This window comes from Salvelinus alpinus, chromosome 5 (genome assembly GCF_045679555.1).
Source record: "Salvelinus alpinus chromosome 5, SLU_Salpinus.1, whole genome shotgun sequence".
Taxonomy (NCBI): Eukaryota; Metazoa; Chordata; class Actinopteri; order Salmoniformes; family Salmonidae; genus Salvelinus; species Salvelinus alpinus.
The window spans coordinates 84,548,266-84,560,721 of record NC_092090.1 but is presented as its reverse complement, the minus strand read 5'-3'; the positions used below and the strand labels follow the sequence as shown (position 1 = coordinate 84,560,721).

The 12,456-nt window shown below is 44.3% G+C and overlaps 1 protein-coding gene and 3 non-coding genes across 10 annotated transcripts in view; all 4 read right to left on the bottom strand.

The window, feature by feature from the left end:
* Window positions 1-12,456, bottom strand: part of LOC139577086 (ubiquitin-associated protein 2-like) — a 36,296-nt gene that overhangs the window by 16,947 nt on the left and 6,893 nt on the right. For 5 of the 7 annotated variants that reach the window (XM_071403873.1, XM_071403867.1, XM_071403866.1 and 2 more), the window contains 16 exons: window positions 11,285-11,348; window positions 10,939-11,030; window positions 10,300-10,355; window positions 10,143-10,204; window positions 9,479-9,671; window positions 9,131-9,377; window positions 8,502-8,758; window positions 8,032-8,225; window positions 7,700-7,922; window positions 7,399-7,438; window positions 7,181-7,310; window positions 6,863-6,950; window positions 6,562-6,748; window positions 6,337-6,428; window positions 6,059-6,109; window positions 5,711-5,789 (listed from right to left, as the gene is read on the bottom strand). In XM_071403873.1, the coding sequence (XP_071259974.1) occupies window positions 5,711-5,789; window positions 6,059-6,109; window positions 6,337-6,428; window positions 6,562-6,748; window positions 6,863-6,950; window positions 7,181-7,310; window positions 7,399-7,438; window positions 7,700-7,922; window positions 8,032-8,225; window positions 8,502-8,758; window positions 9,131-9,377; window positions 9,479-9,671; window positions 10,143-10,204; window positions 10,300-10,355; window positions 10,939-11,030; window positions 11,285-11,348 (2,055 nt within the window). Of the gene's footprint in view, window positions 1-5,710; window positions 5,790-6,058; window positions 6,110-6,336; window positions 6,429-6,561; window positions 6,749-6,862; window positions 6,951-7,180; window positions 7,311-7,398; window positions 7,439-7,699; window positions 7,923-8,031; window positions 8,226-8,501; window positions 8,759-9,130; window positions 9,378-9,478; window positions 9,672-10,142; window positions 10,205-10,299; window positions 10,356-10,938; window positions 11,031-11,284; window positions 11,349-12,456 lie in introns of those variants that run through there. The other 2 variants (XM_071403871.1, XM_071403872.1) reach the window with 2 other exon arrangements.
* LOC139577400 (small nucleolar RNA SNORD121A) lies at window positions 5,558-5,636 on the bottom strand. Its single transcript, XR_011675291.1, has one exon. It is a non-coding gene; the product is annotated as a small nucleolar RNA SNORD121A (small nucleolar RNA).
* LOC139577399 (small nucleolar RNA SNORD121A) lies at window positions 7,552-7,629 on the bottom strand. The gene has a single exon (XR_011675290.1). It is a non-coding gene; the product is annotated as a small nucleolar RNA SNORD121A (small nucleolar RNA).
* Window positions 8,961-9,039, bottom strand: LOC139577398 (small nucleolar RNA SNORD121A). Its single transcript, XR_011675289.1, has one exon. It is a non-coding gene; the product is annotated as a small nucleolar RNA SNORD121A (small nucleolar RNA).

The window sequence follows — 12,456 nt, the reverse complement described above, 5'->3', positions numbered from 1 at the left end:
CCACTTATGTTAGAACTTTGCTGTGGGAACTTGCTTCCATTCAGCCACAAGATAATTAGTGAGGTCGGGCACTGATGTTAGGCGATTAGACCTGGCTCGCAGTCGGCGTTCCAATTCATCCCAAAGGTGTTTGATGGGGTTGAGGTCAGGGCTCTGTGCAGGCCAGTCAAGTTCTTCCACACCGACCTCAATAAACCATTTCTGTATGGACCTTGCTTTGTACACAGGGGCATTGTCATGTTGAAACAGGAAAGGGCCTTCCCCGTACTGTTGCCAGAAAGTTGGAAGCACAGAATTGTCTAGATCATCATTGTATGCTGTTACCTTAAGACGCATATCTATACTCCCAGTCATGTGAAACCCATAGTTTTCTAATTTATTTATTTTAATTGACTGATTTCCTTATATGTAAATCAGTAAAATCTTTGAAGTTGTTGCATTCATATTTTTTGTTCAGTGTAATAAAAACATTATAGAAATCAAATCAAAATAAATTGACTGTAGGTTTGCCTTTACACTGTTATTTGCGCATGGCCTATAGTTTGGACCTCAATTTTATCCCAAGTTACAAGGCCAGCACTTCAACTTCACTGTGGAAAAGGTGATATGTTGGATTGCTTCAGTTTGCTGCCATATGACTGGTTTCACAGTCTCCAGTAGAGGTCGACCGATTAATCGGAATGGCCGATTAATTAGGGCCGATTTCAAGTTTTCATAACAATCGGTAATCGGCATTTTTGGATACCGATTGTGGCCGTTTTTTTTTTTTTACCTTGGCAAGTCAGTTAAGAACACATTCTTATTTTCAATGACGGCCTAGGAACGGTGGGTTAACTGCCTTGTTCAGGGGCAGAACGACAGATTTTTACCGTGTCAGCTCAGGGACTCGATATTGCAACCTTCCGGTTACTAGTCCAACGCTCTAACCACCTGCCATACATTGCACTCCACGAGGAGCCTGCATGGCAGGCTGACTACCTGTTACGCGACTGCAGCAAGAAGCCAAGGTAAGTTGCTAGCTAGCATTAAACGTATCTCATAATAAACAACCAACCTTAACATAATCACTAGTTAACTACATATGGTTGATGATATTACTAGTTTATCTAGCGTGTCCTGCCTTGCATTTAATCGATGCGGTGCCTGTTAATTTATCATCGAATCACAGCCTACTTCTCCAAACGGGTGATGATTTAACAAGCGCATTCGAAAAAAGCACGGTCGTTGCACCAATGTGTACCTAACCATAAACATCAATGCCTTTCTTTAAAATCAATACACAAGTATATATTTTTAAACCTGCATATTTAGTTAATATTGCCTGCTAACATGACTTTCTTTTAACTAGGGAAATTGTGTCACTTCTCTTGCGTTCCGTGCAAGCAGAATCAGGGTATATGCAGCAGTTTGGGCCGCCTGGCTCGTTGCGAACTATGTGAAGACCATTTCTTCCTAACAAAGACCGTAATTAATTGAAGGTTGTGCAATGTAACAGCAATGTTTAGACTTAGGGACGCCACCCGTTAGATAAAATACGGAACGGTTCCGTATTTCACTGAAAGAATAAACGTTTTGTTTCCCGGATTTGACCATATTAATGACCTAAGGCTCGTATTTCTGTGTTTTATTATGTTATAATTATGTCTATGATTTGATATTTGATAGAGCAGTCTGACAGAGCGGTGGTAGGCAGCAGCAGGCTCATAAGCATTCATTCAAAGCATTAGCGTTTCAATCGGTGACGTCACTCGCTCTGAGACCTTGAAGTAGTTGTTCCCCTTGCTCTGCAATGGAGCAATGGATAACGATGCTTCGAGGGTGGCTGTTTTTGATGTGACCCTGGTTCGAGCCCAGGTAGGGGCGAGGAGAGGAACTATAATGCCTATAAGAACATCCAATAGTCAAAGGTATATGAAATACAAATGGTATAGAGAGAAATAGTCCTATAATAACTACAACCTAAAACTTCTTACCTGGGAATATTGAAGACTCGTGTTAAAAGGAACCACCAGCTTTCATATGTTCTCATATTCTGAGCAAGGAACTTAAACATTAGCTTTCTTACATGGCACATATTGCACTTTTACTTTCTTCTCCAACACTTTGTTTTTGCATTATTTAAACCAAATTGAACATGTTTCATTATTTATTTGAGGCTAAATTGATTTTATTGATGTATTATATTAAGTTTCAATAAGTATTGTTGTAATTGTCATTATAAAAATAAAAAAAATTGACCAATTAATCGGTATTGAAAAATCATAATCAGTCGGCCTCTAGTCTCCAGCGATCATATGGTCAAATAAATCTAAAACTGTCATTAATATTTACAATCCCCTTATCCAAACAGATTACTCATTTACCTAGCTTTTATCAATTTGTAAATTACAGTGCATGGAGAATGGTGTTATATAGGAAATAATTAAGTAGATGTACCACTTGGAACCGACAGGTTGCTCGACCTTAATCATTTCATTGTGCTTAAAGGTGGTGGAATTGAGGGAATTAACAAGGTCCAAAGACGGCGTATCTGTAGACACCTCTGCCACACATTCATTTCTTTCATCTCCATCCCCAATGAATAGCATGCTATTCTTATGCTTAAATTGAAAGTCAGAATATGGGTAGAGAAGTACATAAAAAGGGAATTACGTTCAATTTACGCGTGCTTAACCTGGGTCGGAATTCCCCCTCTGAGAACAGGCAAATGAATAAGAGGGAATGAGAGAGAGTATTTATACCCCTTGACTTACTCCACATTTTGTGTTCCAACCTGAACTCAAAACAAATCAAATATGTTTCTCTCCTCCACACACACACACCCCATAATGACAGTGAAAACATGTTTTTAGAAATGTTTGCAAATGTATTAAATTTAATACAGAAATCTAACTTCCATAAGTACTCACACCCCTTTGCTATGACACTCCAAATTTAGGCATATATCTGGGGAAGGGTATAAAACCATTTCTAGTGTTGAAAGATTCCAAGAGCCCAGTGATCTCCAATATTGGGAAATTGGAAAAAATATTGAAGTACTCAGACTGCCTGGAGCTGGTCGTCCGACCAAACTGAGCAACCGGGCAAAAAGGACTTTGATCAGGGAGGTGACCAAGAACCCACTGACCACTGTCAGAACTACAAAGTTCCTTGGCTGAGATGAGAAACTACCGGAAGTCTTTACGGGCGAATGGCCAGACGGACGCCACTCCTGAGAAAAAGCACATGACCAACTGGCGTTTGCAAAAATGCACATGAAAGACTGATCATAAGGCAAAAGTTTGTAGTCTGATGAAACAAATAGTGCTTTGCATTCAGGTCAAAGAGTTATGTCTAGAGAAAACCAGGCTCAGCTAATCACCCGTCTAACACCATCCCTCCCGTGAAGCATGGTGGCAGCAGCATCATGCTATGGGGATGCTTTTCAGCAGCAGGGACTGGGAGACTGATAAGGATAGAGGGAACAATGAATGGAGCCAAATACAAGCAAATCTTGGATGAGAACCTGCATTAGAGTGCAAACGACCTTAGACTGGGGGCGAAGATTTGCGTTCCAACAGGCAATGCTGGAATGGCTTCAGAACAAGAATATGAAAGTCCTTGAGTGACCCAGCCAAAGCTCAGGCTTGAATCGCATTGAAAATCTGTGGAAAGACTTGATTGCTCTTCACCACCACTCCCCATCTAACTTAACTTCTTTGGGGTAGGGGGCAGTATTTTCACGTCCGGATGAAAAGCATGCCCAGAGTAAACGGCCTGCTACAAAGCCATAAAAGCTAGAATATGCATATTATTAGTAGATTTGGATAGAAAACACTCTGAAGCTTCTAAAACGGTTTGAATGATGTCTGTGTATAACAGAACTCATATGGCAGGCAAAAACCTGAGAAAAAATCCAACCAGAAAGTGGGAAATCTGAGGTTGATCGATTTTCAACTCAGCTCCTATTGAAGATAGTGGTATATTGGTAATGTTGCACTTCGTAAGGATTCCACTAGATGTCAACAGTCTTTAGAACCTTGTCTGATGCTTCTACTGTGACGTGGGGCCGAAGGAGAGGGGAATAAGTCAGAGGTCTGCCAGCAGCCACGAGCTGACCATGCGCTTTCACATGAGGTAGCTCCTGTTCCATTTGCTTTTCTGAAGAGAAAGGAATTCTCCGGTTGGAACATTATTGAAGAATTATGTTAAAAACATCCTAAAGATTGATTAAATAATTAGTTTGTCATGTTTTTACGGACTGTAATAACTAACTTTTCGGCTGAGACTTTCCCGCACGTCGTGAGTTTGGAAAGTGTATTAAACGCTAGAACAACGAGGAATTTGGACATAAATGATGGACATTATCGAACAAAAACATTTGTGGAACTGGGATTCCTGAGAGTGCATTCTGATGAAGATCATCAAAGGTAAGTGAATGTTTATAATGTTATTTCTGACTTCTGTTGACTGCAAAATATGGCGGATATATTTGTGTCTTGATTGGGCTCTGAGTGCCGACTCAGATTATTGCATGGTTTGCTTTTTCCGTAAAGCTTTTTTGAAATCTGACACGGCGGTTGCATTAAGGAGAAAGAAGTGCATCTAAAATTCCATGCATAACAGTTGTATCTTTTAGCAATGTTTATTATGAGTATTCCTGTAAATTGATGTGGCTCTCTGCAAAATCAAAGGATGTTTTGGAACTTCTGAACGTAAGGCGCCAATGTAAACTCAGATTTTTGGATATAAATATGAACTTTACCAAACAAAACATACATGTATTGTGTAACATGAAGTCCTATGAGTGTCATCTGATGAAGTGTAAAGGTTAGTGATTAATTTTATCTATATATCTGCTTTTTGTGAATCCTCTCTTTGGCTGGAAAAATGGCTGTGTTATTCTGTGAATAGGCACTCACCTAACAATCGTTTGGTTTGCTTTCATCGTAAAGCCTTTTTGAAATCGTAAACGGTGGCTGGATTTACAACAAGTGTATCTTTAAAATGGTATAAAATACATGTATGTTTGAGGAATTTTAATTATGGGATTTCTGTTGTTTTGAATTTGGCACCTTGCAGTTTTACTGGCTGTTGAAGAGGTGGGACGCTACCGTCTCACGTACCCTAGCGAGGTTTTAACAGACCCTGAGAAAATCTGCAAGAAAGAATGGGAGAAAAATCCCCAAATCCAGGTGTGCAAGGCTGATCGACATACCCAAGACAACTCAAAGCTGTAATCGCCGTCCAAGGTGCTTCGACAAACTATTGACTCAGGGGTGTGAATACTTATTTCAATAATATATTGCTGCATTTAATTTTCTATTAATTAGCAAAACGTGTTTTCACTGTCATCACGGGGTGTTTCGTGTAGATGGATTATCAATAAACTTAATCCATTTTGTATTCAGGCTGTAACAACAAAATGTGGAATAAGCCAAAGTGTATGAACACTTTCTGAAGGCACTGTGTGAGAGTATGAGTAGTTGGGATGAGCTGAATTAGCTAGTTCTGTTCAATTCAACCACCTCCGCACCCCCAGAAGAAAATCAAGCTTTAATTATACTTTTAGTCAGAGGAGATGGAGATTCAGTCATTGAGGTAGTCCACAAATTAAGATTCAGCTATGTGCTTGTAAACATCATTATCTCCATATTATGGTGTGCACCCAAGATCTGGTTCTGGCCACCGAAAAGAGTGCATTTGTAAATGAGTGTGGAACAAGCATTACCTGAGTATGGATTGTTGGCTAGCCCATCTCTGCCAGGCATTGTTGCGGTTGTACCAGGGAATGCAACTCCATAGTAGTCCTACAGAGAAATAGACACCAGGAGAAACCAAACATCAGATTCAACAGTCATTGAGGAAGTCCACATATTACGATTCAGCCATGTGCTTATAACCATCTCCATATTATGACAGGGACACAGATATGCAATATTAATCATTAACATTTATTTTTGTTTGGGTCATCTAAACCAGAGACCGTGCAAGAGTCCGTCTGGGCAAACAGAAATGTGTGCTGCATTGCTCTTCATCGACGTAGTAAGTGATGATCCATGTGTGAAAAGTTACTCACCATAGGCAGACGAGACTGCAGCATCTGTAGGTCCTCATATCCATAGATCTGCTTTAGAGCGGGACAATGACCAAATGAAACAGGTCAACCGAAATAATCCACATATACAACCAAGAACCAAAAGGTATGAAAAGGAAGAGAGCGCGAGAGAAAGGGTGCGATGGCAGGCCAGTGAGAGAAAGACTTGGGGAAAACGAAACTGGTAAAGAGAAATGGATGGGAATTCATGGAAACAAAGAACGAGAGCATGCAAGAGAAAAGAGGGTTAGCGTAGTTACCGGGTATGCAGGGAGCAGGCCTCCAGGGCCCATAATGTACTGATTAGCCAGCAGAGGGGGCACTCCTTGGGCCAAGTTAGGGGGGGCTTTGCCTGTGGAACAAGAATGAGAGACAGAGGGGAGTCAAAATCACACGGGTCTACAGTCAAATAATACAGACAGCGAGTAGGACCGTTAAGTGACAAAAAAAACCTGTGTGTGACAGTATGGTTCTCCTGAGCTCACCAGAGGTGGTGTTCAGCAGGGGTTGGGCAGTGCGTCCGGCAGCTGAGAGGGCGGTGTTGCCACTGGCGGATAGACCAGGTGCTCCGGGGACATGCATCATGCCATTGGAGCTGCTAACCGCAGCATTGATGGAAGGGCCAGATGAGGAAGAGAAGGCATGGAGACTACTGCTCTCCTCACTGGTCATCTGTAGGGCGGAGGGAGGGAGAGAGTTGGACTGACAGCAGTTTAGTTTTTTGGTAGCATTTTTCCTCTTCACATTTTCAGTGCTTATTTTAGATCCGTTTCGGACGTGATTTACATTAACCCCAAAAGACGCCGCCGTGCTGACCGTAAGGGAGGAGCTAGTGGAGAGGGCAGATCCTGATGAGTATGTACTGGTCACATGACTGGGGAAACCGTGGCAGAGAAAACAGGTAACGTTACCAAATCATCCGATGAGTCTTAAAAAGTTTGAACCAACTCATTACAACAAGGACTTTATTATTTTGTCAGTCAATAGAGGAGATGGGAGATTCAGTCATTGAGGTAGTCCACATATTAAGATTCATCTATGTGCTTGTAACCATCATCATCTCCATTATGAGAATTACTGGGGGGAGGGGAGTGATGGGCTTACCTGCTGACAGATTGCAGAGGGGCAGAGTGGGAAGGTGTGGGGGCTGGGGAGGGAACATGGTGGACGGGGCCACCGTCACTGCTCATGGGAGGTGATTCGGGCTTAGGGGTTCGAGAAGCCAACGACATCGCTGAAAGAGAAGAAACAGATAAGCAAGCATGCTGGACTTAACCATGAAATAACACTTTCGGCAATCACAAATTCTCCTGAGTACTTACAGTCCTGTGGGCCCTGAGTCCTCACACCACCATAGCCATTCTGTGAAAGACATTGACATTCTCAGTCGGCCATCTTGATTTCACTATACAGTGCTGATATAGTAAAGCTCCAGTAATCTTAAATAATGCCTGAGGGTCTTAAATGTCCATTGACCATAGGAGATTCAGTCATTGAGGTATTCCACATAGTAAGAGTCAGATATGTGCTTGTAACCATCATTATCTCCATATTTATGAGACAGGAGTAGTCTTAATCGAGAGTGTCTGACCACACCTGACAAGTGCAGTGTGGGTGACTCACAGCAAGAGGGGCGGCGGGGGCGTCTTTGCTCTGGGGGTAGCCCAGGTGGGGGGGCATGCCCTGCGTGGGGCCGTTGTCCACTCTGCTAGCTGAGGGGGTGGAGGGTGGGGCGGCGCAGGGGAGACCCGGGGAGGGGGATGGCGTGGCACTGGGCAAACCCAGAGAGGGGAAACTGGGGTCTGATATTGACGGAGGCACGGACAACAAGCTGCCAAGGGGCTCACTGCAACAACAACGTAAAGGGACGAGTTAGTGTAAAGCAAGTTCACCGTGGCCTCTACCCCTATACAACACAGTGATACTAATTAAGCCAAAGAAAATGCAATAAACACCTGACTGGTCCAGGTTTGGAAAACAAGCTGCTTTGGGGCTGGGGTACAGCTGTGGGGGCCGGCTCCCTGGCAGGCTCAGCCTGGTGGCCCATGTCAATCACACTGGGCTCCGAGTCAAAGTCCAGGGCCCCAAACTGCACGTTGAGGCCAGACACATCTGCTGAGCCTGGCATCTCCACCGCAGATGAGGGGATCTGAGAAGACCGAGCAAGAGGGATTAGGAAAGAGGATGAGAGGGACATTAACACATGAAATCCCACCGCAGCACATAAACTATTCACAAAGTTTGATACATAAAACGCACTCAGTCACACGCTCTAAGACATTTCAGACTGAATGTGTGACAGTGTGCAAAGTTGCACTTACCTACAGTACTTTTAGATATGTTTACAAATGGTTAAAAAACAAACACTCATTGTTATGTACCCTCTGAGTGAGCAGGCAGCCTCTACTTCCACACGTTTCCTGACCTTTGAGGGAGGAGGTACTCTGCGTCTCTGGGTCTTGATCTGCCTCTGTGGGGGTTCAGCCATAGGAGCCTGATGGTCCAGGGAGGGTCCGTTTCTGGGAGGCGGGGGCCCGGCGTCGTAGTGGCCTGGGGGAGTAGGGACCTGGGGGGGAAGAGACAGAGGCTCTGCCTGGGGCAGGGAGCTTTGCTGGGCCTGCTGCTGCCGCTGGGCCAGCTGGCTGAGGACAGCGGACGGCTCCGGCTGCATCTTTAGATCCACTGGAGAAGACCGAGAGAATAGTTAATGGTGGCATTAGCAGTCCAGTAAATAAAGATCTGACTCGTCAAATCTGCATGTACCATGAGTCTGCTCCCCCCACTGTGTCACCATTAGATCTCCATATATTTTACTTTTTGGGGGGGATAGAATGAGAAGTTGAGCAGAGTGATAATGTATTGGGGAAAGAACGCAATTTGAGGATGGAAGGAGATTCAGTCATTGAGGTAGTCCACACATTAAGATTCAGCTATGTGCTTGTAACCATCATTATCTCCTCCTATTCGACAAGCCGATACAGACAAACAATGACATGTACCCACACCTCACTTGAAACTTTTCCATATGATAGCACCCGTATGAGTGTGTCTTACAGTGAGAGGTTGGAACAGGGCCCTTCTCCACTCTCGGGGCCTTGGTTTCACTGGCAGAAATGGGGGCGGAGCCTTGAACTGCAGGTGGAACGGATTCTTTGGCGACACTGCTGTTGCCCGCGGTGACCAGCTGCTGATGGGTCCGCGGGGTGAGCTGGGGCCCGTTGAGCTGCTCTGGTATCCTAACCTCAGCCGGGGTCGGCTTGGGCCCACTCAGAGCCCCAAAACCAGAGCCAAGGACTGAGGACTAACGGACAGAGCAAGAGAGTTGATAGTGTGTCTGTGTGAAAGCCTGTACAGATATGTATAACCATGAAAAGGAAGTGTGTGTGTGGCTGGCTGCCTCACCAGGGCACCGTGGGTGTAGCTAGTGCCAGAGGCGGCGCTGGCATAGCTGTGTGTGGCGGTGCGAGCGCAGTTGTGGTGAGAGTTGGTGAACACCAGGCTCTGGCCCCCCACGCACACAGCGGCAGGGGGCTCCATGCCACCCAGATCCGCCTCCACACCGCCCGTCTTGGGCAGCAGCGAGCCCATGTCCACACTGGAGAGGAAAGAGGACGACCAGTACATTTACAATGGGACACTGAATGGATAGTTTAGTGTTGTACCCTGATACTGCTTCTTTGCCACAATGAAATATCACTTATATTTATTTATAATACCTGCATTTATATATCGCTCTCTCCATGAATAGTTGAGCAGAGTGAATGCAATGGAAAAATAATTCAGTAACCGGACAAAAGGAGATTCAGAGATTGAGGTATTGCACAGAAAGGGTTCAGCTATGTGCTTGTAACCATCATCTCCATCCTTTGACAAGCCAATACAGGGAAATGATTACATACACCCACAACTCATATCATTACTATGAAACCTTCGCATTCCAACCCAAAGCCACTACTGTTATTTGTGAGAATTCGTGCTGTAAGACTGGGGGAAAGACGACAGAGATATGAGAGTATTTCATGGGGTTCAGTGTGCGTTCCTGTGAGCATTAGATTGGAGCCCATACTTGTGTCCAGATGTGATGTGGTTCGCAGGAGCAGAGGCAGTGAACACTTTGGTTTCAGACAGCTGTTGATAAAAACAGAATATCAGGAAGAGAACCTTTATGTGTGTGCTTGTGTAGCCACTGTAATATAAAGTCAAAAGTGGCAACCATCACTCACATCCTCATTCCAGTCTTCTGCCGCCCAGTCTTCCAAGTTGCCTCTCCATGTTCCTCCTATGATGGTAGGGGACAGTAGGGGTACGTGAGTTAGTCATCATGCCTGGGGGGGGGGGGGTACCCCTCTGTCCAACAGAGCTCAGTCAGCAGCACAATCAGAGTTGTGTTCATTAGGGGCGCACAGAGTACACACTATAATGTATCACAAAGGAAAACAAAATACTTTCTTATTGGACAAATCCCAGGTAGTCCCTTCCTGTTTTAAAATCGGGTTTCTTCCTTTTCGGTGCCTAATGAACACGGTCGTGGTTGAGGCCAAACCGCACTGCTCCAACTGTGTCCAGGACTATACTACTACAACCATGCTTTAAAGCTCTAAAACCGACACCTCGAAAAGGAGTGGGCTACATTTCAGAACTCAGGCAAACCTATTTGACAGTGTAGAATGTCAAGATCAAGCTTATTGGTTACAGCAGAGACATTTAATCCCCATCCAGGATCAAGATCCCTGTTGCCCAAAATGTTTTGAGAGTGTCTTATTTTTAAATAGGACCCCTTGTGTACACATTCAGTAATACCGTATACCCCGGAGTTGTACAGAAACGGTATGAAAATCCAGATACCGCCCAACCCTACTCACCTATACCATCTCCACCTTCGTTCCCCTCTGCTTCCCAGGTTTCCTGGCGAGACCCGCTAGAGTTAGCGTTGTAGTCGGCGGGGTTGAAGATCCTTAGGTGGGGAGAGGGTTAGGGGTTCATCTATGTGCTTGTAATCATTATTAAGCAACGCTATGATACAGTGAAACAGCCACGTCTACACACACTTGTTAGATATTACTACACTGTCGGAACTAGAAGCACAAGCATTTCACTACACTCGCATTAACATCTGCTAACCATGTGTATGTGACCAATAAATTTGATACACACACATCTGAATAAACATGAACAGCAGGAGATCTCCAGTGTGGATCTTCAACTCACCCCATCCCCTGAGAGGAGAACCTGCTACCACCAGCTGCTCTTCCCCTTCCGCGACCCCCCAACCCTAAAGACACAGAGACACTACGTCTGACCTCTGCTGCAAGACACAAACCAGTCTATTAAATTACACCTAATGCCTGTGTTTTAAAACAGATATGTTTTCAGCACAAATGTCTGATATGTGTTGCTTCAAAACCAGTTAGAGGGGGGCATGGTACAGTATGTTGGGCATGCTGCTACGAGTCAGTTACACATGTAGACTGGTAGAGAATTTTGAACAGACTGAACACCTGACACTACTTGCTCATCAGTAATCAGGGTTTAGATGTCAGGCTGACAGCATTTGAGAGGTTTTAGATCAGTATACGAGGATTGGCTTAGCCTAGACACCTTAGGACATATGATAAATACATTTACAGACAGCAACTGCCAACACTGGCACTCCTGACTCCACTCCCTCACTCTGCATGCCTGTCTGACTTGACCCCAACCAAAACAACCTCCCTGGCTTGTCCACCCCCCCTCCCCGCTCTATAGCAGCTGCAGGACAGTAGTGCATTCAGAAAGTATTCGTACCTCATGACTTATTCCACATTGTTGTGTTACAGCCCGAATAAAAAATGGATTTAATATACATTTCTCACCCATCTACACACAACACCCCATAATGACAAAGTGAAAACCTGTTCATGTTGTAAATGCATTGAAAATAAAATTCTAATTGACATAAAAATTCAAACCCCTTTGCTATGACACTCTAAATTGAGCTCAGGTGTATCAAACTTATTTCCAATGTCACTACAACTTGGAGTCCACCTGTGGCCAATTCAATTGTTTGGACATGATTTGAAAAGAAACACACGTCTATATAATGGTCCCACAGTTGACAGTGCATGCCAGAGCAGAAACTATATCATAAAGTCCAAGGAACGGTCTCCAGATCTCCGAGATAGAATTGTGATGAGGCAAATATCTGGGGAAGGGTATAAAACAATTTCTATAGTGTTGGAAATGTCCAAGAGCTAAGTGGTCTCCATCCTTGAGAAATTGAAAAAATATGGAGCTACCCAGACTCAGCCTAGAGCTGGCAGTCCAAACAAACTGAGCAACCGGGCAAGAAGCACTCTGACAGAACTAGAGAGTTCCTTGGCTGAGATGGAAGAATCTGCCAG